Here is a 27172-nt window from a genome sequence, read left to right on the forward strand (position 1 = left end):
CCCACACTCACTAGCAACTTAGTTAAGTGCCCAAATACAATGACAGTCAGCAGTTAACTTAGTGGATTTAGACCTAGCTCAAGGTCTAATTCTTAGAGGCACTCAGTCCCTTTCGGTGTAAGTTTTGCATTGGTCTGAAGTGATGCACATGTATATATTGAAGAAAGAAGAGAAAAGGTAACTCCAGCACAAGAACAACTGCAGAAGATCAAAATTTAGGATTCTAGATCTTTAAAATCTGTAGCACAAATTTCTGTCCAGATAACATGGTCAACAATACATGAACACTAGGATCATTGAACAGGCTGAACTGTACTGTGCTTTACATCGTACTAGAAGCATTGTTTGAGATAGAATCTTCCAGGATTCATTTCATTTTGACATAGTCTATTTGTAACTGAAATATTCAGAATACTGTTATAATACATTCTGTTAGTCTGTCCAGCGTGCATTTCAGCCAGTTAAGGCTTCTTCTCTGTATTTGGTCTGTTTCTGTTTCACCGACTCTATACATTATGTTACAATTGGTACCATCTAAATTCATTATAGTGCTGTCTTCTCTGTTACAAAGTAAAATCACACACACATGCTTGTGGGGGAAACCACGATGTGTCAGTCACTGCAAGCTGTCGGGAGCTGTGTGAAGGCTTGTAATGACAAGTTTGGAATGTACGCAGTTTGGAGGTATTGACATACTGAGTCATCCGGAGACCACTGGAGCTCTGCGAGAGGCATCGCTATGCAACGGGAGACAATCACAAGGCAGGTGAATGGGTGGAGAGGTTACAGGACTTGCCAGATTGCCTGGACTGCACGATCATCGGCAGGGTCTGCTGGCAGCTGGAGGTAACGTTAACATGATCAGAGGACAGCAAGAATTAATTCAGAATTGGAGACATAGTGAAGTGAGTTCAAAACCAGATATGTTTGTTAGATAGCAGTGTACAACTGAAGAGGTATCAATTCCAGAACAGGCCTGTGCAATAATACCAGTGTCAAACCAGACCATTTTCTGCCTCCTTGTTCCACCCCTTTGTTCCTTTATAAGCAGCATCAGTAACAGAGAGGTAAGTTCAACTGGAGCAGTAACAGTCCATGGAGAAGTACCTCCAGATCTTTGTTAGTCAGCAATAAATTAAAAAAAAAATAAAACAAGGATCCTTTGGGACATCTTAAATAGTGTTTTCTCTCTATCTGTCTTCTTGGAATTGCTGGAGTGTCCTAGTCCCCAGCACGGGGATTGACCTGGGTTTGCCTTGGCTGACCTGTAATGGTTCTCATCACCGGCATGTGTGCATCTCCACCACTTTACGACACTGCTTGCACTTGACAAAGCAGCACCAGTGGAACTTACAACTGCACCTCTCCACAATCTCCACCTCCTCCGTGTTGAAGCTGCGGCCACAACACATGAGCTCGCAACCATCGATGGCCTTGGAAGTCTTATTGCACTGCCTCCCGGAGGTTCCCAGGACCCCGTTCCGAATGTCATGATCGCAGAAATCCGGGCTCGAGTCGAGGTACACAAGGTCCTCGTCTGTGTGGGGTTTAAACTGCGAATTCTTGGGCACCAAGACTTTCGTGGAACCGACTTTCCTTTGCTCGACTTCGGTGGCACCGTCGAATTTTTCCTTCAGCACATTGCCCACTTTCCTGAATGGAGGCATGGCTTTCCAGCAGGTTTTCACTTCACATGATCCCGAAACCCCGTGACACTTGCATTCCACTCTCATGTTGTTCAGAATGGCCTGGAGAAAGAAGGCACAATTAGAAACTGTGGAAAACAACCAAGGCAAAATTGTTTCCATACTCAATGCGATGCAGTGCAACAATATTGTTCATGTGTTACAGTTCTGTTGGAGGAGGGCCGGGTCACATTTTGAACAGTGTTTGTTTTAATAGTGCAATTGCGACTGACTATGGAAACAGATGCATCCTCCAAGGGGTGGTGTCGCTTTAAAGGGCAATTTATGGTACTGCTGAGTTCCTTCTATCGTGGAACATTTACGAGATAGCAGATGCCTTGTCTGCTGCCCCTCACTATGAGTTTTGAAGCTCAGATGCTTTCATATTGAAAGTAAGCTAACAATAATGTGGTAATGGTAGTTGTCAAAATCCACACAGTGTGCCTAGTTACACATGCCATAGGGAGATAGGGAAGATAGGATTTAGGAGTAGACCACTGGCTCTTTGAGCCTGCCCTACTATTTAACAAGATCATAGCTGATCTAACTGAGGTCTCATCCGCACTTTCGTGTCTGCATCACATGAACCTTGTCTCCCTCTTTAAGAAGCAAGTTATATTTAAACCATGAAAACAATCCAGCACCGGAAGCAGCTTTGGAATTGGCTCGAGGAGTGAGGAGGATTGGTGGAGAATGCTGGTGAAGAAGTCGCCAAGTCGGCACAGATGATGGTGACCATGACAGAACATACTGAGGTTATCTTGGGGTGAATTAGTGCGGCACAGCTATGAGGAAAATAGATTCGGACAGGGAGAAATGATATAATTGAGAAGGAAAGGAAAAAGGCTTAAAGAACACTGGGGAAAGGAGCAAAATCTTGCCCCTTGGAGAAGATTTAAAAGGGACCTAAGGGGCAACTTTTTCACACAGAGGGTGGTGTGTCTATTGAATGATCTGCCAGAGGAAGTGGTGGAGGCTGGTACAATTACAACATTTCATTGGATGGGTACATGATTAGGAAGGTTTTTGGGGGACATGGGTCAAATGCTGGTAAATGGGGTTAGATTAATTTAGTGTGTCTGGTTAGCATGGATGAGTTGGACCGACAGGCCTGTTTCCATGCTGTACAGCTGCATGACTCTATGAAGTGTAATGGGTCAATAAGCATTGAATCAAGCTGGGGCAAGTAGCACATATGCTGGATATGTTGGAGGATGAGTTGGAAAGACTTGGAAGGAGATTAAGATGGACTTGGAAGTATGAGAAAAATAGTAACTTTGGAAGCTAATGAAGAGTATTCTGGAAAAGAACAAATACAATCTATGTAGGATTTACTACCATACCATCTACCATCTCCATACAACTCACAGAAGACAGAAATATTACTAACTAAGTGATATCAATGTGAGACATGCCAAGTGGTAACCGACTACTCAACAGTCTTGAGCTATGGGACCTAGAACACAAGAAGGTTTAACACGCCACTAAAATACCCTCACACTCTTGCCCTGCAACATAGTCCAGTAGGATAATTGATTGATACAATGTTAAAGGATCTGGCTGTCCTCATTGTAATGGATTGAAACTGATCGCTTGCTTTGGGGTAAACATAATTTGTAGGGGACACTTGATGGTGCAGTGGTATTGTCCCTAACTGATCCAGGTGGCCTGGGTTCAAGTCCCACCTGTTTCAGAGGTATCTAGTAACATCTCTGAACAAGTAGATGGAAAAAATATATAAATATTACTTGATTTATGCCACTTTTGTGCATAATGAAATTCTATAAAGGACAAAGTGCCTTTCCTATAGATTGGAGACAAACTTGGGGTTTGAAATTCATCTGAAGTGGTGGCATAAAGCTATAGGATTAGGGTTAGGGTTAGGTTCTAGCCTCAGGTGACCGTCTGTGTAGAGTTTCTGCATTCTCCCCATGTCTGTGTGAGTTTTCCACAGGCCAAAGATGTGCAGGTTACATGGATTGGCCATGCTCAATTGCCCATATTGTCCAGGGATGTGCCAGCTGGGTAGATTGGCCATGGGAAATGCAGGGTTATGGGAACGGGGTGGGGTGGTGATGCTCTTTGGAGGGTCACTGTGAGGGAAGTACTGGATTCGCCTCTTGTTCTGTGCAAAGCCTAGTACTGATTTCCAGAGTAGTAAATAACATATATAGACTTAAATATCACACATTGCATTTGACAGACAGCTAAATCAAAAGAACCTGTTTTGAGCCAGTATTAGAGAAAGAACATGATTGAATTAACTTCTACATTTTGTTGGTCAATGACACATGATGCTAAAAAAAAGGCCTTTCCAATCATAAGGTAAGATAGTGACAAAAAACCATGAAGTTTCATGAAGTCAGAACATATTTACTTCTAGTCAGTACTTAAAAAGAAAATACTACCATGGTGTTGTCAGAGTCAAATCACAGCAAGTCAATAATATCCACAAAATAGATGTTTGAAGACTAATCAATAATTTAGCTGAACAAATTTGCAAATGGGTAAAACACTTACTCTATTTCCACAGTATGATGAAATACTGGCAACTAGCCACTAAAGTAATCCAGAAATGTTGTTTAATGCAGATAATCTTAGCTCTTGACAATTTAATTGCTTCTTGCATTAATAATTGCTAAGTTAAAGTTGTTGGATAAAGCAATTAATAAAACTGCAAAATGGAAATTTAGCATTTAACATTATCAGACAATTTGAATTCTGTGAAATGGAAACAAGAAAAGCAGACCCTAAAACATTGGATCTTTCATGAATTATACGTGGATTAGATATCAAGATTCCAAAATCAATTTATATTTAAAATTCAGATGTACGATTAATCCCAATTAATCAATTCCGAATTGTAACTTTAGATCTGTGACGTTCGGAATTCCTACTCCTGCTTGACAGATAGGGAATTCAGGGAAATGTAGTGTAAAGGATCATTCCTGCATTCATGTCTAAAATGCAAGCTCAGCATTGAAACAGAGTGCCCCATCAAATCAATGAGAAATGTCTCAATTTCAGTCCTCAAGCTGCAATGTTAGCTGGGGCAATGGACATGCTAACATGGACATGGAAAAAGTAAATGCAGAATACCATCCTAAATTATGAAATTTGGTGCAGGGACACAGGCATACATGAGCAATTTAGAACTGATGCTGGGAAGTTTTTCACGCTAAGAGTTTTATATGCAATGGATTTCCAAGCAGAGTAATAGAGGCAAAACCCTGAAATTGTTGCAGTTTACAATTGTTCGGTGAACTTTAGGATGGATGAATTAATATGAGTCAAATGGTTCCACATCCATTGTCATTTTGCGATCCAACAATACACTTGTCACCATATGTTGGCAAACAGTGCTCCATCAGTCGCCAACCTTCAGCACTAATCAGCTTTGCAAACACACATTTACTTAATCTGTTTTCCCCAGAATTATAATGTTGAACACAGGAGGCTGTCAGTACAGTGAACAGCTGGAACTTCAGTACAATACAATAATGAGAGAATATGGTTGGCTCAATGGCTAGCACTGCTGCCTCACAGTTCCAGGGATTGAGGTTCGATTCTCAGGTGACCATCTGTGTGGAGTTTCCGCATTCTCCCCATGTCTGTGTGAGTTTTCCACAGGCCACAGATGTGCAGGTTATATGGATTGGCCATGCTAAATTGCCCATATTGTCCAGGGATGCGCCGGTTGGGTAGATTGGCCATGGGAAATGCAGGGTTATGGGAATTGGGGTGGGGTGGTGATGTTCTTTGGAGGGTCATTGTGAGGGATTCTATGATTCCATTCTCTATCAGCAGAAGCTTGTTTCACACCTGATTTGATGCTGCACAGTTTATAAGTGGGAACAACTTAGAACAGAGTCAGGGTTTAAGGATTATAAACAACATACCTTCCTTCCTGCCTCATTGTTATGCAGATTCATTAGTGGCCTGCTTGAAGAAGCTCCTTTACTTCGTTCTCTTACATCCACAAAAGACTGGGAAAAGGCAACGCCATATGCAATATTATCTGAACAGCCTGACCACTGGAAACCTGAATGTGACAGTAATGAAGAAATACTAATAATTGGAACAAAAAAGCCTTTCTAAGTCAGCAGTGAACAATCCAGCTATTTCCAAAATCAAGTCAGGCCTAGGTCAAACAAGGAACTAAATCAAATTTAAAGTCTTGGAATTACAGTATACCGTTTCTCATAAACAGTAACCTGATAGCTAATTAATGGTTACATATTACTCACTTTTAAAAACAAAATCAATATTTTCCCTATTTCCACTCCTGAAAGCATTAAATTTTTTTGGAGTATAGGTCAACATGCAAAAAGAAATGCGAGAAAACACCTTCAGGTTCATCAAGTTCACCCCATACGATAGGCTTTATTCTACATTCATATGTTGGTGGAGAAAGACTAAAATTGATCACAAAATCCCTTTGAGCTAACAAAATTGTAAAAGATGGCCCATTTACGAGAGAGATTTGACAGAGCAACAGGGACTGGTCACAGTACACATTTAAGGACTGGTTTTCCCTACTCGGGGTGGTAGGATACATACGGCGAAAGAACAAATCTGTGTTTGAATTGCATGAAGAGATATAGATAAACAGTTTTGGGAAGACAAACTGACTCCTGCTTTAGCATGTGGATGTGTAACAATTCAACATTAGTGCTCCAATATTTGCTGATGGATCTTCAATACAGATCCACTCCAATAACATTAAGTTTGGATTCCCAACTGGATTCCCAAAAATACGCACTAGTTTCAAACTGGCACAATTGAGTTAATTGTCCACAAAAATAGAAAATGATGGACACACTCAGTAGTCAGGCAGCATCTGTGGAAAAAGAAATGGAACTGGACTTCCATCAGAACCTTGATGAAAGGTCAGGGACCTGCATTGTCAATTCTGTGTCTCTTTCCACAAGTGCAACTCGATATTCAAGTATTTCCAGCAAAGTCAATTTCATATTTTCAGCAGTTACAAATTATGCTTTTGTATTAATTGTTTAATAGTTATTGAGGTGCATTACGCTGCACACAGTAAACTGAAATGGAGGTTTTCTGCGAATTATGGAGCTCACACTCACACTACTTTATAGGATTTGCAGTTTGATTTCCATTTCCACACCTCCACGGAGTTTTATTTCCCAGCTTTTAATGTGATGTGCCATCAGATCAGTGATCAAACTCAATGTTCACGCACCAACTCCAGCACTGTACCAAAGCAGATATGCTTGGTCTATGATCTTACTTTCATTTAGTTCTCTTTTACACCAGGTGCTGTAGAAAAAAATGTTTTTGCTCTCAGATAGCGGTGTAAACTTATACAAACATAACATTTATTTCGTCTATAAGTTTCATCATATGACCTTATGTGATGATCGTCATTTTGGAAGACAGGTTTTGAGTCTTGATTGACATAAAGGTTAAACATTAAAATAACAAACAACAGTGGTATCGTTGATTTCTATAATATCTGTTAAACGCAGTTCACTCTTCAAATACTAGACAATAATAAATTGTTTATTATTATTGCAAGTTATTATGGTGTGTTTCTTTACTTTTTCTCACTGACTGTGAAAAATATTTAACCTAAGGTGATTAGCCAATGTCATTTTCCCAGGGTGGGGGAGTCCAAAACTAGACGGCATAGGTTTAATGTGAGAGGGGAAAGATTTTAAAGGGACCTAATGAGCAACATTCTCATGCAGAGGGTGGTGCGTGTATGAAATAAGCTGCGAGAGGAGGTAGTGGAGGCTGGTGCAATTACACCATTTAAAAGGGATCTGGGTGGGTACATGGATAGGAAGCATTTAGAGGGTTATGTCTCAAATGCTGGCAAATGGGGCTAGATTAATTGAGTATATCTGGTTGGCATGGACAGGTTGGGCTGAAAGGTCTGTTTCCATGACGTATGACTCTATGGTTATCTCTGTTTGAAGTCATTAGGCAGTGATTGTTTAAAACCCATTTTAAATCCTTGACCATGATCTCACAGATTTAATTTAAATTCAAAACAGTTGCCAATTCTCATACTGCCACAAATTTTAAAAGATGTTCGTAATTGAACTTGTTCATTTATTCCCTCAGACAGGCAGAGGAATCTTGACTTAAGATTTTGACAATTGTTTCAAGTTGCGTTTGGACATGATTTTGTGAGAGAATCTGTCTTTTTAAAAATTCCTTACAGTTTGAAAGTAGTTCCAGCATGCCAGGAATTAAGAAGAACTGTTTGGAGATTTGGAATCTTTCTCCCTGCCCTTAAGGGTGTCATAAATGTAACAAAAAACTCAGGCTACAAACACTCTCAGATAACATTGCTGGACGCGGAGTGCTTGCCCTCAATAATGAGTCCTAATCCGACATCACAAATGGACCATTTGTGATCATAGTTCATTTTCAAAACTGCCATTCTGGACCTGAAATGTTAACTCTGCTTTCTCTCCACAGATACTGCCTGGCCTCCAGCAATTTCTGCTTTGGTTTCAGATCTCCAGCTTCCGCAGTTCCTTGCTTTGTTAAGACTTCCAACTTGGTGCTCTGCGCTAATTTTGATCATGTATTTCATAGGTTAAAGGATAGTGGCTAATTCTCTTCCCCTGAGGGAGCAACCCACTTAGACTTACCATCAGGGCTCACTCCATGGACTGTACGATCACAGCCACACTTTTCCAGTTCACCGCTGCTGCAGGCGCGAGTAACAGCAAAGGCCACTCCAGCAGATGAGATTGCATAGACAAAAGCTGCTTCTCGTGTTCCTGCATGTAAAGACACAAGGAAATTTACTCAATCACATCAAGGTCAAACTGGTATGTAACAACACCTTCATGGAAGGGGATAAGCACACCTTAGTGATGCTGCTAGTTTCTATTTTGCTTGCCAAGCAGTAATCAAGTTCTGTGCTTGTTCATGCCAACTGGTTAGATTTTAATGTCAAGAGCAGGCTGGTGAGTGTATGGAAAGTGATGTATTAAAAAGACCATCTGGGAGCTATGTTATAGCAGTTAAATGTTGACAATCTTTCCTGATTTTATTTACACACCAATCCTATATTCTGGCAAAGTAGAAATGGTTACATGTTGGCACAAATGTTAGCACTGCAATTTGTGAGTCAGAGTGCTGTTTGGTTTGTCAGTTGCACGAAAGGCGTACCTGTAAGACTAGCACCAGGAACTAGTGTGAGACCACTAAACTTTACAAATGGTGCCAGTTTCTGAGCTTCTAGACATTCCTCTTCCAGCATCATCATTTACACAGTCTATTCCTCACTTTGAGCATTAAAACCTAATTGGCAGGTGCACACATGCTCAAAATTATATTGACCGGACAGAAGCTCGGATCAGCTAAATGTCCCTCCAGCTGCTCCCACCTGCTCTTTGACCATTACCTGTAGTGTATTTAAAATAAAGCCCAACCACTCTTTCTGACTGAGCATTTACTGATGGGCCAACAAAGATTAGTAGTGTTTTAGATCATGTTACTTTAATGGCTAGTGGGTAGGAATGTGAAGCTGATTAAGCCACGAGATGATAGCCAAGAACGAAACACTTCCCTGCTGGTATGGACAACAGTAATCTCATTAAAACAGAACTGAGGTTTCCTATTACCACATTTAAGACTGTGTTCCTGCTCTGACTATTGCAAATAGATTTATTCTAATCCCATACTTCCTCCCCCTCTCTCAGAAAGATGCTAACGCTTACTGGGGTAAAATTTATTTAGCATCTATTGCCCTAAATTATGAGCATTCTTCATGTGTGTTGCTAGAAAGTGATCGAAGGATAAGTGTATTGTATCACGTGGGTATCAGAGCTAAGAGCAGTCTCGCCCCCACATCCATAATCCACATATATATTTCTCACCAGAGCCCACTGAAAAATGACGAGCTTGCAAAAAAAACCTATTTGATTTTCCTCTACCTTACTCAACATTGCTGAAGCTGACTGCAGCAGTCATAGCATCACCAGAGTTAAACTTAGCATGAGCAATGTGGACCTGAATCAATAGGTTAGAGTTTTCAGCCTTGAAGCTTCATGTAGTTTCCTTCACCTTTCACAATGTGGTGCTCCATTAACAGTATTTCATAGTAATATTGTATTCTCTGAATTGAGACTTTTTGGGAGGAATTAGCAACAGTTGGCAGTACCAATTGGATTGCGCCATTTTAATTAAGTATCTGCTAACACACAATGGTATTATTTGTTGCAAAAGGGAATTTCTCTGTTATTAAAACTAATCCCCAGACTCATTCAGTCAATATTAGAGTGAATATTACCATATTAAAAATGCATTTACAAATAAAACTATTTCCTGTTAATAAACCCTGTGCTGGACAGCTGACACATATATATATATATACCAATGCTATTAATAATTGTACTACATTATAGGAATATGATGCAACTTTCCCTTACAATAATGGAGCATAGCACTCTAGAATGTGCAATTCATCCCCTTGCTACCAATAGTTTTCTCCAGTTTCCTCCTCTTGTTTCCTTTCCTGTCCTGAAGTTACAGACTGTGGGAGTACTGCTTTGTAGGGCTCTGACAGTCTTTTATTGCCTTGTTTGAGTGTAGCCACTTTGTCATTTAATAGTGGGGAACATATTCTCGGAGCTCTTTACTGCTAACTCAATGCCCATTTTTCAATCTAAGTCATTGGTTAATGATCAAGAAGCAGCTCCTCTGGCTCGTTCTTTCCCTGCTCTAGCCCTAGGACAGTGAGGCCAATTTCAGGGTCTCAACTGCTGCACTGTGTCATTCCTTTGGGAGAAATCCCTCGCAATGTCTGTACAAAGGGCGGAGAAACAGTATTCGCTCGTACTGCACGTGGTCCTTTGGGTGTGCAGCCCTGCTGCAGCTGTTCCCCGCTGCATTAACTTGAACTAAATTTCCTCCATTACAACACCACTGACAGTAGACCCAACTCTAGCAGAAAATCAATCACATAAGGAGGATATCTCTGCTACTTTGCAAAGCTCTCAGCCCCAATCCAAGACAAGCAGTGCTGATGGGCACCTCTGAAAGTAACACTGCCCAACGGCAATCACAGGCTTTGCTTTGAGAGATAGAAGCAGTGATTTTTACTCGTCAGTCACTCTACCTTTCTTGTAAAGGTGGTTTGCCCTCTCTAGCCTGGACCCTGAACAAACTACAGCAGCCAGAAAGGGAGTTAATAACATCTTTTCTCAGTTTTTCTATCTGACTGTGTTAAATCTGTGTTTCACTGTAACTATACTAGTTCTGTTTTTGGTGATCTCTTATGCAGGAAATTCTTGAAGAACCCAACTATACTGAAGACATACATTGGTTCTTCCTTAGGTTTTAAAAAGAAATGTCCTGAAATGCTAACTTAACTCATTTTTATATAAAACTTCCCGTAACTGAATTGCAATTATGTTTTGCTTACAGACTTATTTTGTTGACAGTGTTAGTGCTTGTTTAGATGAGACACTTCAACGACTCATAATGAAATCCTTCACTATTTTTGGCCTTCAGTGACAGCATCAAAAATCTCAGACCAGTTGGCTGCAGAATAAAATCGCCCAACTCTATCCTCAATTGTACTCCATCCCAATTTCAAACAAGGTTAGATAATTCCTTTATGACCGACACTTACCCCAATGTTACTTTGAGTGAAATTACAACATTAATGTAATTATAATATTAACAGTGTTGTAATGGGCAATATCACAAGGCTTACGGCCACAATGCACTGAAAGTCAAATTACACAAAAAAATGTTATATGCAACAATGACAGACGGAGAGAGGCATCAATTTGTCTTCACTAGATATAAATGAGTAGAAGTGACTGTTTCGCCTACATCCCTTATTGGTAACATTTAAAAAATATTTTTCTGGCATCAGGTATAAATTTCAAGTGCAAATGTATAAAATGCATTATAGTGCAAAGAAGCTGTTTTATTTTTAAAAATGACAATATGTGTTTCTGTTTTATTACAGCTCACAAAGCAGTGACCTGTTTGTAATAATGAATTATGAACTGTAAAAGGGACCCACTACTCAAAGTAATTAACAGATCAGCATTTTGAAATTTGAGACAGGGGGCCAGGGATCTGCTTTTTAAGTGTGCACTGTGATGTGGAATACCACACAATGTGCTTCTATAATGTATTGTTTGATTATATTTGTATAAGGCCATGGATGATAAAACTGCCACAGGGGGAGAAAAGGCTGGGTATTCCATGTTTAATGTCCAGTCTGAATTGAATTTGTTGAACCAAGACAAGACAACTGTAGAGAGGTTACAAATGGCCTCAGCACCTCAGGCTAAAGAGGGCTCCCATTCATGGTAACTAATAATGAATAATTAACTAGAGGACCTGTAGGCGGGTGAGACAAGGTGGGGCTCAGCAATGGTGCCCTCTCCCCTGTTCAGCTACTGATACTTGCTGATACCATGGATCCCCACCCTAAGAAAAGAAGCCCACCCTACAACAGCAGCCTACTTGACGAAAAAAGGAATTGAAGGAAGTAAGGAGAGCGATAAAAGAGACCCGTCTTACCTATTTCACCATTGTAACAGCATGAACGTGTATTTAGCTGAGCTTCACATCTTGGCAACAGAATAGTGGGAGCTGCATGAAAGGAGCAGCCATGCAATAGATATCCAGTACAAATTAATCTATCTTGTGCCATAGAGCCTGTATTGCATTGTGGATGGCTACCCGAAAGCCAAGTTGCAAAGACTTAAGATAATAAAATGTGAGGCTGGATGAACACAGCAGGCCAAGCAGCATCTCAGGAGCACAAAAGCTGACGTTTCGGGCCTAGACCCTTCATCAGATGAAGGGTCTAGGCCCGAAACGTCAGCTTTTGTGCTCCTGAGATGCTGCTTGGCCTGCTGTGTTCATCCAGCCTCACATTTTATTATCTTGGAATTCTCCAGCATCTGCAGTTCCCATTATCTCTTGCAAAGACTTAATTTTGTTTCTCTTGCAGTTACTACAAAGATGTGTTCCTGACTTTTTTATTCCGAATGCGCATCTCTGATTAGAAGGGAAAACTAATAAAAATTGGACTGCAATCCTATATTGAAGGGTTTTAAATTGACGCCTACCTACAGTGTAAAGAAATCAATGATCCCAATAGGCTATGAACAATTTTTCCCAATTGCTCATGAGTGCCATCTGTTCCTGGGGGCAAGGAATGAAACCATTTCCTCAAGTGTTGGCCCCTGCCACATTTTTTTTCTTCTGAACCCCAGGGGGCTGACTTTGTTTTAAGACAATTGCCAAAAGACTGAAGGTAGAAGCTAGAATTAAATTTTTGATGGAGGCATCGGGTATTCTACAATGATGAAATCGGGTTTGGTAATATTCTTAAAAGGCAAATTGATCTTTATTTGATGAGAGAAAAATAAAAAGTGAAAGAAGAGGAGTTTGGGAATTAGTACGTGGATCTTTAAGTGATTTAGCACACTCATGAATGGGGTGAATGGCCACTTCAGCAATTTGATTCTACAAGTGCTGAAATAGAATTGACTCAGGTTGTTTCTGAAATTGGTCAAATGTTTAAATGGGCTGTGGGACTTACGTGACATGACATGAATTTTTTGTTGACTTTGTGATACAGAGTCTGAACAGATAGAGTGTCGCACAAGATCTATGATGATACAACTTAACACAAAAAAGTGGGAGAAGGTGGTGTTTTTGAAGCACTCAAAATATAAATTCAATCTTAAGTAATTTAAATGCAGTATTCAAGTTGGTGAGAGTCCAGGGCAAATATTTCTTTTAACTGAGCATTAGAATTACCCAGTGTCCTCTATCTGAGTCATGTTTGTGATGAGAGAATAAAAACTGTAATGGAAAAAAAAACAGCTTATCAAAAGAAATGTGCTACCTCTGAATGAATGGTAGTAATGAACTCAAAAGGTTGGGACTTATCTCGATGTAGCATATTAGGGTCTGCCTTTTGTCCAAATGTCCCGTTGCTGTGCTGAAGCACTTAAGTTAAACATAGAAACTTAGAAAATAGGTCCAGGAGTAGGCCATTCAGCCCTTTGAGCCTGCACACCATTCAATATGATCATGGCTGATCATGTAATCTCAGGATCCCACTCCCGTTTTCTCTCCATTCCCCTTTATCCCTTTAGCCACAAGGGACATGTTCAGCTCCCTCTTGAATATATCTAATGAACTGGCCCCCACAGCTTCCTGTGGGACAGAATTTCACAGGTTCACAATTCTCTGAAAAAAATCCTTCTTATCTCAGCCTTGAATGGCTTACCCCTTATTTTTAGACTGTGACCCCTAATTCTGGACTTCCCCAACACCTGGAACATTCTTCCTGTATCTAGCTTGTCCAATGCCATCATAATTTTATATGTTTCTATGAGATTCCCCCCTCATTCTTCTGAATTCCAGCAAGCACAAGTCCAGTCAATCTAGTCTTTCTTCATATGTCAGTCCTGGCAATAAGTCTGGCAAACTTTCACCGGACTCCCTCAATAGAAAGAATGTCTGTCCTCAGAATAGGAGACCAAAAATGCACATAATACTCGAGGCGAGATATCGCTAAGGCCCTGCATAACTGCAGCAAGACATCTCTGCTCCTACACTCAAATCCTCTCACCATGGAGGCCAAAACGCCAATAGGTTTCTTCACCACCTGCTGCACCTGTATGCCAACCTTCAGCGACAGCTTCACCATGACACCCAAGTCTCGCTGCACCTCACCATTTCCGATTCAATTAATAAATTGCCTTCCCGTTTTTGTTACCAAAGTGCCCCTTCCCTGTCATTTTTGTTTTAATATTGGACAAGAGTGTTGTGATTAAGCATTCAGAAATGGTAATCAGTGAGTGAGTGAAATTGTTATCTACTTGATCTGTGAAAAACAGAGATTTCATCTATCTCAAGTTGGCAGCTTGTCTCAGCTGACAGAAATAAGACTGACAGTGGTGGAGGATGTGCAGATTTAAATCAGAGTTTAACACATTAAACAGATTTGCCTGGAGTGCACGTTTTGGTAAATACGTAAACCACAAGAACGTGCTCCCCAAAATGATGGTGAAAAGCAGAAAGAAGGCACTTCTATCTAGACTTGAAGAGAAGCTTCTTACAGGACAATGATGAATCAGCAGAAGAGGTAAATCATTCAAAATACTAGTATGGAAACAGTGGGCCAAGTGGCCTCATTTTGTGCTGTTTGAGTCATTGATATATGGCCTGACCCCATGCAGGTTGGGAATACTGTTTCCAGCCTTGGGTGACCGCCTGTGTGAAGTTTGCACATTTCCCCCATGTCAGCGTGTGTTTCCTCCAGGGTTCTCTGGTTTTCCTCCCACAGTCCAAAGATGTGCAGGTGGGGTGGACTGGCCATGCTAAATTGCCCATAGTGTCCAGGGATGTGCAGGTTAGGTGAATTAGCCATGGGAAATGCAGGGATAGGCTAAGGAGGTGGGCCTGGGTGGAATGGTCTTTGGCGGGTCAGTGTGGATTTGATGGGCCAAATGGCTGGCTTCCACACTGTAGGGATTCTATGATTCTATAAACCTAGTCTGTGCTTGGTTAAGGAACGGGGATTAAATTGATTCAATGCTCCATAGACAGGTGTGAAAAATCCGCTCCTAGTGGAGCTATGATTGGATTTTTATCAGCTGAGGGTATCAAGGGAGAAGGCTACAGACCAGCTGTGATCTGAATGATGCGAACGCAGTAGCAGGCTCAAAGGGCTGAATGGCCTCCCTTTCCTAGGTTCTTCATTTATCCTCCTGGAAAATACTTGCTCAACAGTGATACGTTCGGGAGTTAGAGGTTTTTAAAGGACCTGCTCACAGATGTTATAACACACCTCTGGAATAAGTGGGGTTTGAAATTGGGCCTCCTGTTGCAGACGTAGGGGCACTACCAAGGCACCGCATGAATCTGCGCTGGGTTGCTATCCCTCCGGCCGAAACAGTGGACACCAGTCAACACTGATGAAGAGGGAAGTATGAGAGCAAGATATCTAATGCTGTGGAATCACACCTTTGCGCGATCAGCATTTAGCCGAGAACATTGGGAAGAATCGATATACATCGTCCGTTTTTAACATATCGGCAACATTAAATGGAGAGAAAACAATTTTCCCAAATGCATTGACAGCAGGCACAAAACATTGAACAAGTTACACAATTACAAGTGTTCAATGTTGGCTGATTTTTTGGTGAGGGACGTGCTGAATCCCTGAGTGCAAGAGGCGGAAACAGCTTCTCTCCCAAAGAACTAACGCCAGCGTCTGTCTGAGTATTAAACTGTTTGATTTCGTTGGGAAAAAAAGAGGCTGATAGAGAAACTCGCTGGGATGGGTTTTCCTTGCTGTCCGCCTGAGCCTATCTTGCAGGGTTCAGCAGTGACAGTGGAGGTCGCTCTAATCCATGGAATCCCCTCTTGCGCACGCACACATGCACATAAGCACAAAAACACATTCCACACTTCCCAACATCTGCTTCTATCTCACCAGCGAGCTTGCACAGTAAACAAGAAAAGCTCCATCAACACTGACTGTTGAGGTCCTACACAGTCATCCCAATTTAGCCGATCAAAATTGACAAGGAACAAACAAAAATGTAAAGGGGACCATCTACCACAGGTTACCTGAGACTAAAGTGTTAAAGGAGAGGGTAATCCTTTAAATGCCACCAGATCAATTATTGTTTAGGTCATTTCTAGGCTTGTTTTTGCCTGTTCTGGTGCCAGAACTGCAACAGTGGTCATTCAATGACCCCACTTAGAAAAAGTCTCAGCTATAAAAAGGATTTTGCTTACAGTTCCACCAGCAAGGTTAGAATAATTTCTGAGGTGAGCCAAAGCCTTGTGAAGCCTGAACTGTATCACAGGATTTTAAAAAGAGAGTGTGGAAAATATACAGCAGGTATGTTGAGAAGAAAAACAAAACACATTTCCTTTTGTCAGAATTTTGGAAAAATCTGGATTTGAGTCTGGATAGCACATCTGATTATTAGGACATCACCGTCCAACCCAATACATGTTCACGCTCACTTATGCCAAGGCCAAATGGAATACTTCAAGACTGACTTTAAAGGGTGGCATTTGTATCGATACAAAGTAGTTTGGGGGTGTACTGCCATCTCACATGAACTTGAGCACCCAAAGTAAAGGTCTACCGCATAGAAACTGTCCTTTGAATCCCTCCACACCTTGGTCTGTACGTCTCAGTCTAGCACTGATCACCATTTTCAATATCATAATGGTGAATGAATTGTGAATTATTACATGGCATCTTTATAATAGCTGGGCTGGCTGCCAGTTTAGTTGTAAGAGTAGACACTAATGGCAGATCAGCACATGCACATATACGAGCAGAGTTCCACCCAGCAGGGCCTAAAGCAAATGAAATGTTCGGCATTGGTAAAGACAGACTGCCCTAAGATAAATTGCACTCAAATAAAAAATGTAAAGAAGGATACCTGGGGTATTTTTAATGCGTTTTGAACAGCTATAATTATATTTTGAATGAAGTCCAGGTGATGTGACACTACCTTCTTAAGGTAGTCTCACACTATGTGTCAAAATTCAGATCACACTGGAATTGGAATTTCAAACCACAGTTAAGCAGTGCTATATATATATTAATGCAGAAACTGAGATCTAAATTGCCTATTACTTAACATCCATGAAGAAATGAATAAAAAGTCACCAATGCAAATTGTTGTCAATGAGATTTTAACTTATATAACTAAAGTTTTATGTGGTATCTGTGTGTGTGTGTGTGTGTGTGTGTGTGTGTGTGTGTGTCTTTAGTAGCAACACCCCCGGAGCTAGTTCTGCAAATTTCTGCTCTTGCTGAGTCCTTTGTTAACCCTGAACTTAATGTAAGATAACACATACCCATTCTGGTGCCAGGGTTCAGTGTCCTCTTGCTGCATTGTGTTCTTGTGCTCATGATATCACAATGTGGCAAGATGAGAAGGCATGCCCCAAGAATTACCTCAGCCAGAACAGGGATTGCATTGCTGGTCCAATTTGCTTTAGCCATCTCACCAACTGAGTCAAGCAGCAGTCCTCAGGTCACTGTTTAATTTCTTAAACGTGTTACATTCATGAAGAGCACAATCTAGTTTCTACGTAAGTTGATACTTCACTTGCACATTTCATATATCTATGCACATCTCTATTTCTACAGGGGTGCTAGGCCCTACTTAAAATTTAAGATTCCATTGAAAATTTGATGGCAATGCTGCTCCAAAAAGACTATCCCTTCTTGAGCATTTCTTTTGATTCCTACAATTTTCCCCAGATCCCAGTTTGTCCAATGACCTCAATCTTTGGCTGGCTTTATGGTTTATTTTACTTCAGATGTTTTTGGGGCTCTTACTGATTTTTACTTCATAAGAAGTGGGTCACCAGTGCATTTTGAAGAACAGTTATGCTGGTTTTGGCAGTGACACCCACATCCTGGCATGAATAACTTAACATTAATGTAATCTGAATGTGATCCTTCTTTTATTTAGGTCTGATTTAGATCTCCTGTCTTGTCCTTGAACTGCCCATACAAATTTGGTAAATCTTTGAGATATTTCCTTGTATTACAGTATTCAGGCGCATTATAGTCATGCCTCTAAACTGGTAAGCAAAAATGCTGCAGCAATAACTGGGAGGCATGAGTTTAAATTCCTGTGGTCACTGGCAAACTTACATTCATTAATTATTTAAATCTGGTGCAAAAACTTAGTATTAGTGATGATGTCCATGAAACTACAGAACTGTCAGTAAAAAGCTAATCGGCTTACTAACATCCTTTTGGGAGGGAAATCTGCCATCCTTACATTGATCAGCCCGTGAAACTATAGCACAGACTTAATTCAAGTGACTATGAAACAACTCATCTCCTAAAGTCCTTTTGAAAAGGAAACTTGCCGTTCTGACCCAGTCTAGCCTATATGTGTCTCCATAGACACATAAGTATTTAAAGCAACATAAAGTAACTGCCACGCTAGACTTGGAGTCATAGCAGTCTACAGCATGGAATCAGGCCCTTCGGTCCAACTTGCCCATGCCACCCACTTTTCACAATTTAAACTAGTCCTATTTGCCTGCATTTTGTCCATATCTGTCCATATCCATCCCATTCATGTATCTGTCTAAATGTTTCTTAAATTATGGAATTGTACTCACTTCCACCACTACCTCTGGCAGTCCATTCCAGACACTCATCACCCTCTGAGTGAAAAATGTGCCCCTGTGGACCCCTTTGTATCTCTCCCCTCTCACCTTAAACCTATGCCCTCTCGCTTTAGACTCCCCTATCATGCAGAAAAGCTGTTGGCTATCGACTTTATCTATGCCTCTCATGATTTACAGACCTCTATAAGGACACCTATTCAGTCTCCTATGCTCCAGGGCAAAAAAGTCTCAGCCTATCCAACATCTCCTTCTAACTCAAACCTTCCTGACCTGATCTTGATCTTCTGCCTCTGGTTCCCAAGTTATTATCTCATTTTATCAATATTTGATTTACAATATGCAGTCTTGTCACAACATGACTATTTGCAACTTTTCCAACATTGCTGCTAGCTCTCTGTGCATGTCTGTACAATGATTATTGTCACTGTCTCTGATTGTCCTGTTTGTGACAACAACTTGCACTTATTTAGTCCCTCTACTGTAGGCAAACATCCCAAAGTGTTTCGCAGGTGTGTAATAAGACAAACATTGACACGGTCAAAGAATGAGCTATAAAGACAGCTGAGTAAACAAGTGATGAAAATGGCAGTCATGTTTATGAGGGATCTCAAAGGAGGGAGAGAAAGGAATTTCAATGCTTGAAGCCAAAGTGGTTGACTGCATATCTGGGATTATTAGGGTGCAAGAATCTGGAGCTGAAGGAATATAGAGTTCTTTGAGATTTACAGGGCTGCAAGAGATTACGGAAATATGGATGCTGAGGTCAGGAGTGGAATGAACATGGGAACGGGAACATTAAAATTGGGATATTGATGAACTATGAAGCCACTGTGGGTCATCATACACAGGGGATGATGGATGAACAGGACTTGGTGTGAGCTCAAATACAGGCAAGAGACTGCTGGATGAGTTTATGGAAGATGGAGGGTATCAAATGTATATATGAGGGTTTCAGCAGTAAGTAGAGGTGGAGACAGGTGATATTACAGAAGGTGAGGTAGCTGTCTTTGTGAGGGAGGATGTCTTTTTGTTTCCAAGAATATAGAATACAGTCATTGCTCTTTAAATGATAGCCTGAGGATTCTGCTCCCATACTGTATCTGATTGTTTCAAGATTACCATAGCAGTTCAGATATCACCATCACTGATATATTTGTGGCACCACTGGGATTACTGTCTGCTCTGTATGCGTGTTATCTGTATTTTTATTGGTACATCACAATTTCATTAATCCTATGCATTTTTTTTGGCAATGCATGAATTACTATAGATAAAAATAAACACTGAGGAACGTGGATTAAAACACAAGATGCTGGAAACATATAACAGATGGATCGGATTTGAAATAGAAAGATGGGGGGGGTGGTTTAGCGTGGAAGTGTCATGCTTAGTTGGAGCAGGGGTGGATAAACCAGTTAGGAGCAGATTATACCTGTTATACAGCCTCTAAATATTTATTTCATAAGACTTAATTGGAATGAAAACCGTGTGGGCTCTATAATAAATGCTAGTCTGCCTTGGCTTGTTTTCCACAGCCAAGGAAGTTAAATAGTCAGCCCAGAATTTCAGTCTTATTTCTTGCATGACTGATACATGATGCTTGTCTTCTTACCAGCTTCCCTGAATTTGTTGATAGTTTAGGCCAAAAAGACATTTGATATTCTCACATTGGTCATCATTGATTGTGTCCTCTAACAATCAGCAGCCCTAATAACCTCAAGAGGCAACACTTTTAAAAAGACTAACCTTACCCTTGCTGAATGTTCACAGTCCATAGTGAGGGTTGTTGGATGAGTCATGGGAAGTGAACCCTGGTCTATAGTTTCTTTCCTGAAATAATGACTGCTGGCCATGAACTGGGATCAAACCTTAACTCTTCTTCATATGTAAGGCTCAACTATTCACTGGGTAAACTCACTGAGCCATTAGGGAAGGTCTCTAACTGGCATTATTCTAGATTATAATCATCATTAGACAAACAGGCATTTTAGAATGCATCGAACTGGAGTGGAAACAAGAATGTTTGCATGTTCTTCAGCCCTGAGGGACTGCCTAAGAAGAAGACTGTCATTTCAAAGACACATATGTGTATCATACATCCCTAAATTCTAGTCCTTATCTGAACTTGCTACTCCAGGTTCACATGTTACCTCTAGATTGCTATCACTGATCTATATTTATTAGTTGTGGATTGGAAAAAATACCTTTGCTTTGGGTTTTATAATTGTCTATCTCAGTCCCTCAGTGATATATTTCTACTTTATTACAGAATGTTATTACAGAACATTGTTTAGTGTTGTATTACACGTAAAGGCAGAGGCTCACAGCATAAAATAGCCCCCAATATTGACAAGCGTATGTAAGAAGACAAGTTCCCTGAAGCAGCAATGTTTTGAGGCCTGGGTTTAAAGCCAGAAAGGGCAGACCACGAGAGATAAGAAGTTGTGCTGTTTAAAAACTTTGGGAAAGAGTGCGTTAGCACAGAAGATAGTGCAATGAATCATGACTTCAGCACAGAGAACAGGACACTATATTTGCAGCTCGGGAGCAGCAGGAGAAGAAAGCCCTCAGAATGTTGATAAATTCAAAAAAGGCAAGAGGCCTACCATTGTAATTTAGACTTTAGGTTTTTGAGTAGTTAAATCCTTGTTTCCAGGCACAGAATATCCCAACCCTCCCATTATTCTACCTGTTTTTGTTGTCACAATTTTGTATATGCCACTATCATCACAATCTTTGTATCATATTGTTCTTTTATGAGTTTGCATGTTGGATTACAATTCTTGATCTGTGTACATTAAATCCCACTGCAATGACAGATATATGTCTGGTGCAAGAGTTCTTTTACACTCACGTCCTTTTTTTCTCTCTTATCTATGTATTGTGTGTCTTTAGCTCACTTGATAGCTATCCTTTAATTCTCCAGCCACATTCCTGGATTTATGACAATGAAAGTTTTTTTTAAATAACAGATCATTAAAGATAGCAAGCCTTTTCCTCTCTGGCTAACCTCTGCTCCCCCACACTTCTTTATACAATTATCACTCTCTTTTTCCAGATTTGCAATTGTTTCTTGAATCCCAAGCTACGTGCAGCGTGATGTAGCCTTCTTTGACACTGTTGCAATGGTTGAACTGCCACTTCATTCATGCCCCGGGCTAGTTATCTCTGGGCTGTTTACCTTGCGCGAAATAACCCGGGATTTCTGTTTTCTCTCTGTATACCTTGTGTGACCACTTTGCCGAATACAGGCAGCGTGTCGACAGTGGAGCAGTTCCAGCGTCGGTTTCTGAACTGATGCTGACACTCTTCAATCGCCAGCTCCGCTCCCCTCCGCACCGAGTCCATCACTTCTACGTTCCGCTTGCAGATCTGGATCTGTCGGTTTATCAAACCCTTCAGCTTCTCGCACGTCTCCTCATCCTGAATGCTGGCGATCGACGACAGCTTGGCCAGATACCTGTTGAAACAGCCCGAAGGCAAACGGTGGGGAAGGGGGTTGGTGGGTGGGAGGTGAATAGTTAGGAGAATCCGTCATTGTGCTGCAACAAGGGGTGTACTGCAGCAGTTTAAAATAAACTGGATATCTCGCCACAAAGTGCAACAAAGCGGATCAGCCACTTTGCAAAGCAGGGAGGGTGCACACCAGGATAGAAAGCAAGAATTCGACCTCAGCGTAAAATTTATTGCAAGACAACCCAGATATCAGAAAGCCATTTGCTGGGCCAGTGCCTTAGAATAAATAGCTCAGCTGTCTGTTTTGTCTGACTTCACTTCTTGTTTAATGTTTTGTTCTCAAATGTTTGTAATCATACAAGGACAACAGTCGATGGAGATTCGTTTTTTTTAACAAGCACGTGGGGCGAAAGTTGTTTGTAAGCCCCAACTTTCCAAATCCACTCATTGCTCCAGGAAAATTGGAGTTAAATAATCTGAACGAGCTGGGGATAAAACTCATGACAATTGCTGAAGGAGGAAGACCGGAGGAGGAAGGCATATTAAACAGCTCAGATTCGACAACTAGTTAGACTGAAAGATCTGGCTTTTTTTTTACATCATCCTTTAATAATGTTTGTAATATTTTATTAATCAATTGGTAATATTTTCTGCAAGTATTTGTTAAGAGGAGCGTTTTAACTCGGTATTGAGCAATTTCACAACACTTCCCTACAGTGTATTAAAAACGGATGCATACAGAACTGTACGGATGTTTGGGGGAGGGGTGTAGGAACAATTATGTTCTTACGTTGGGGGCAGAATAATTTCTGAAAGAAAAACGAGACCATGGATTTTGGGAATCCTGTTGGTTACATATTGTATATTTCGCACAATTCCAGAAGTATGAAAGGTTATTTGCTTGGGAACGGGCTCCTCTCTCGCATTAATGTATATTAATAAATAAACCTCAAAACTTTAGCTGCTCTATTGCTGTGTCTACACTTTAAAACAAATTCTTAAGAAAATTTTAATAATTTAAACCAAAACAGTTGTAAAATCATCAGATACTTCATGTGCACTTGTAGTTTATGGAGAATTATCTCTCTAAATTCCACATTAGAGAGAAAAAAAATGACCTGTGGTGAATTAGGGACACCCACCACTTGCGTTGCGGTTAAGGAGTTCTCTCTCCATTTACCAACATGAAGCCTGCTCGGTCAGTCAACATAGTTCTGCTCATGGTAACAATGCAGATTCCTGTCAGCTGTGTTTCACAAATTTCTCAAACTCTAAAAAGTTATTGGAAATTAACGCGTTTCCTTACCCGAGCAGCAAAGATACATGCACTTTTTGCAACTAAAGGGTTAAGGGTGTTTGGATTTTCCGTTCTGTATTGTGGTGCACCTTTATTTAACCTTATAACGCTCCCCCCCTCACACCCCCCCCGGAATAATTTGATCAGTTGTAGGCTGCTCTGCCTTTTTTCTTTTAGGCTAGGGTCTTTCCACTGAGTACAATCAAGACTGGCGAGATATCTGTTGTTTGGGCGGTTCGCAGCCCTATGACAGTGTGCGAGACTTGTTGTATGGAGAAAGCTGACCTTCAGCTCCCCCAAACAGCTCCCCCTTCTCCGATTTGCCCAGTGTCGTTTGGAAAACAAATACTTTCTTTAATCAGACATGGGAAATTGAGGAGCCCACCTCTCTCACACTCCTATCTCTGTTTCACTAGTTCTCACATTTTCTCTCTCGTGGTTTTGGGACTGAAGATATACACTTTCCAACAACAGACAATGACGGACGAATTGTCCTAATTCCGTGCGATCTCATGAAATGCTAATTGTACAGAACCAGTACTCCACTTCAGCAGAATTCCTTTATGTCTATATTTTTTTAACAATCTCCATACTGACAATTTAAATGCACGGTAATTTTCCACATGCATGCATTTTTTTTGCAAACAATTCAGAATCCTCTCCTTACCTCGGTTATACTGTACATGGTCTGCTTATAAACTTTTTATTGTTGAACAGTCAATAATTGAATACTGACTAGCATTCCAAACTGAACATCACCACAATACATGGAGAGGCTACAATCCAGATACCGTCTCGCTTTTATTCCACAATTTTATCAACATATTTTGACTCGTGTCTTTCTTACAAAAACCACGGGAAGAAAACAGCCCACAGTTTAAATAACACGCCTGTCATCTGCCGGTACCTTCGCTCACAGTATGAATGAAAAATGAGGATTAATTGAAAGCACGTATCTACTGTACGCTAGAGCAGGTCTGTACAAGTCGACCCTTTTCTTTCTCTCACCGTCTTGGACCACCCCACTAACTAATCAAAAATTGTGAATCGAGATAAATAAATAAGGTTGCTACCCTCCGCCTGGAGAGTACAGTGATGCGAGTCAAAAAAACACGTGATAAGAGAGTGAATTTACGTTTATACTTATCAGTAAAATTACAGATCATTAGATCAGTTAAAATTACCAGGTACATTTAATGATAATAGGAGATGGCACTGTCTTTTTTGGGAAATATTTCAGAGCTGAATGACAGCATAGGACGAGAGTCAGGGCGTCAGAAAACACTGATCCGAATGCATCTGGGAAGTCTTAACTTTTTAAAAAATATATATAAAACGCAGAAAAAAGTGACCTTTTCGGGAGAGAGAATTAAACTTGAACGCACCCCTCACCTCATGCATTCTGCCCGTGGCACCAGCTCACTCTCAGATGAGAGAATTAGAACGTTTCCTGCTCTTTGCAACAATGTTACAAATGTAATAAGTCATAATTATCAACACTTACAGCCAGTTACTAGCATTTGCCGAAAACAGAGCCAAGATCAGGACGAGAAGCGAACGCAGGAAGGAGACCGGAGTCATCACGAAGGCAACTTCAGCAACCTACAATCCAGCAGAAATATTTCTCCCCTTAATTTCAGACAATGTTTTCTTTTTTATAAGAGAAATTAGCGTTTCAGAACTTCTCCCTTATAAAAATCACGTAAAGTGCATTGAGTCTTTCTTTAGCTTTCCAGGCGATCTGTTACAGGTTAAAACAAATCTTCGACCAAAGAAAGTTCCACTCAATTAGTCTTTTGCTTTTTTTAAGAAAAGGTTATAAATCGTGGAAGTCGTCAATATATATTTGTGTAAATATATACGGACAGTCTTTAAGTGCTGTTAGAGTGTGGTTATAAGTGTTTTCTGGTGAAATAGTACAAGCCTTTCGCGGTCGAAGGGATGTGATGTGAGTTTAGCGGAGATTCGGCGGAGCCCTAGCCGGGTCCAGGCGAGTTCTGGTTGGGGTTGCACAGGCGGGAGTTAGCGCTGCGAGTCCCGGTGCGGTGTCGGAGTCTTGTGTCCGTGGGATGTTGCGCCGAGGCTGGGTGAGCAAGAGAATGCGAGGAGCCGAGGCGAACCCCTGCTCGGATCCCCGATCAGGCACAGATTCCCCCCTCCAACCTCCCTCCGTGGGGGGGGTGGTGGGGGGGGGGTGGGGGCGAGGGGGCGGGGGGCGGGCGGGGAAGGTAGCTCAGGGTTGGACCGGCCACTTTGTCAATCAAGCCCAACAGGCTGTTCCCATTCGCCGCTGTGTGTGGTGAATAGAGAGGCGTTGATGAGTCAGAGATATACTGACAGGAGAACCATCTGACACTGAACACAGTCGAGCTGGACAGTAAAGCTCCAAAAACAACCGGCAGAGGGAGAGAAGCAAACGAGAATGTCAGCCACCAAATGTCTCACCCCAAATGCCAGCAAGTGCTTCCCATTTTCATTCTGATCAAAACGAAATGCCCCCTTTCTGTTTTAGCGCTTCCAGTCTCTGGAACAGCATCCCTTGGGGACATCAACCAATTGAGTCACACCATGGACAAGATTGGAAAGTTCAACGTTGGGCAGTCTGTTCTGCCAGCGTATCCGAATCCTAGACTTAACCTGTTCTAACTCATTCTCGGCCTTTCCAGAATTGGGGGTGTGGGGTGTGGGGGGTGGGGGATGGGGGTGGGGGTGTGGGTCAGAAGGCGGCGATGGGGGCCAGAGCCTCCCAGTTCTTGGGAGCACTCTGTCTTATTTGTCACATTTAGTTATAAGCGTCACAGAGATACACAGCATGGAAACAGACCCTTCGGTCCAACTCGTTCTTGCCGACCGGATATCCTGAATAAATCTAGTCCCATTTGGCCCACATCCTTCTAAACCTTTCCTATTCACGTCTCCATGCCTTCAAAATGTTGTATTGGACCAGCCTCCACCACCTCCTCTGGCAGCTCACTCCACACACGCACCACCCTCCGTGTGAAAAAAGTTGCCGCTTATGTCCCATTTAATTTTCCCCCTCAGCTTAAATTTATACCTTCCTGATTTGGAGTCTGTTACCCTGGGGAAAAGACCTTGGCTATACACCCTATCTACGCACCTCATGAATTTATGTGCCCCTATAAGGTCACCCCTCAACCTCCTACGCTCCAGGGAACATAGCCCCAGCCTATTCAGCCTCTCCCTATAGCTCAAACCCAACAACCCTGACAACATCCTTGTACATCTCTTCTGAACCCTCTCAAGTTTCGTAACATCTTTCCTACAGCAGGGAGACCAGGAGTAAAAACAGTATTCCGATCGTGGACTATCCTGCCTGGATACCTAATCACTGCCAGGAGCAAGGCAAAAATCGCAACTTTTCAAACTGAAAATGTCACTGTATATCCTTCCCTAGTATCACGGGGCGAACGAAATGGTCAGGGAAGTAGGCGCACGCAACCCGTGCCTATACAAAATCATGCTCTTCACTAACAGGTTTGTGATTTAATTACAGATGGTGGAAGAATCTTCTCCCAAGGTTAGTGTTGATAGCAACGATGAGAACTGACTGAGG

General features: G+C 41.4%; 1 protein-coding gene across 2 annotated transcripts; it reads right to left on the reverse strand.

The window, feature by feature from the left end:
* wnt4 (wingless-type MMTV integration site family, member 4) lies at positions 1 to 25764 on the reverse strand. Of its 2 annotated transcripts, none has more exons than XM_048561829.2 (5): positions 25103 to 25764; positions 22070 to 22305; positions 8318 to 8449; positions 5585 to 5727; positions 1 to 1748 (listed from the first exon to the last, which is right to left on the reverse strand). In XM_048561829.2, exons 1-5 carry the CDS (start codon positions 25177 to 25179, stop codon positions 1281 to 1283), a joined length of 1056 nt encoding a protein of 351 aa, XP_048417786.1. In that variant the 5' UTR covers positions 25180 to 25764; the 3' UTR covers positions 1 to 1280. The 2 variants fall into 2 exon arrangements, with proteins under 2 accessions (XP_048417786.1, XP_048417787.1); XM_048561830.2 differs by lacking the exon at positions 25103 to 25764 and adding an exon at positions 24266 to 24642.
* Between the last annotated feature and the right edge of the window lie 1408 nt (positions 25765 to 27172).

This window comes from Stegostoma tigrinum, chromosome 28 (assembly GCF_030684315.1).
Source record: "Stegostoma tigrinum isolate sSteTig4 chromosome 28, sSteTig4.hap1, whole genome shotgun sequence".
Lineage (NCBI taxonomy): Eukaryota > Metazoa > Chordata > Chondrichthyes > Orectolobiformes > Stegostomatidae > Stegostoma > Stegostoma tigrinum.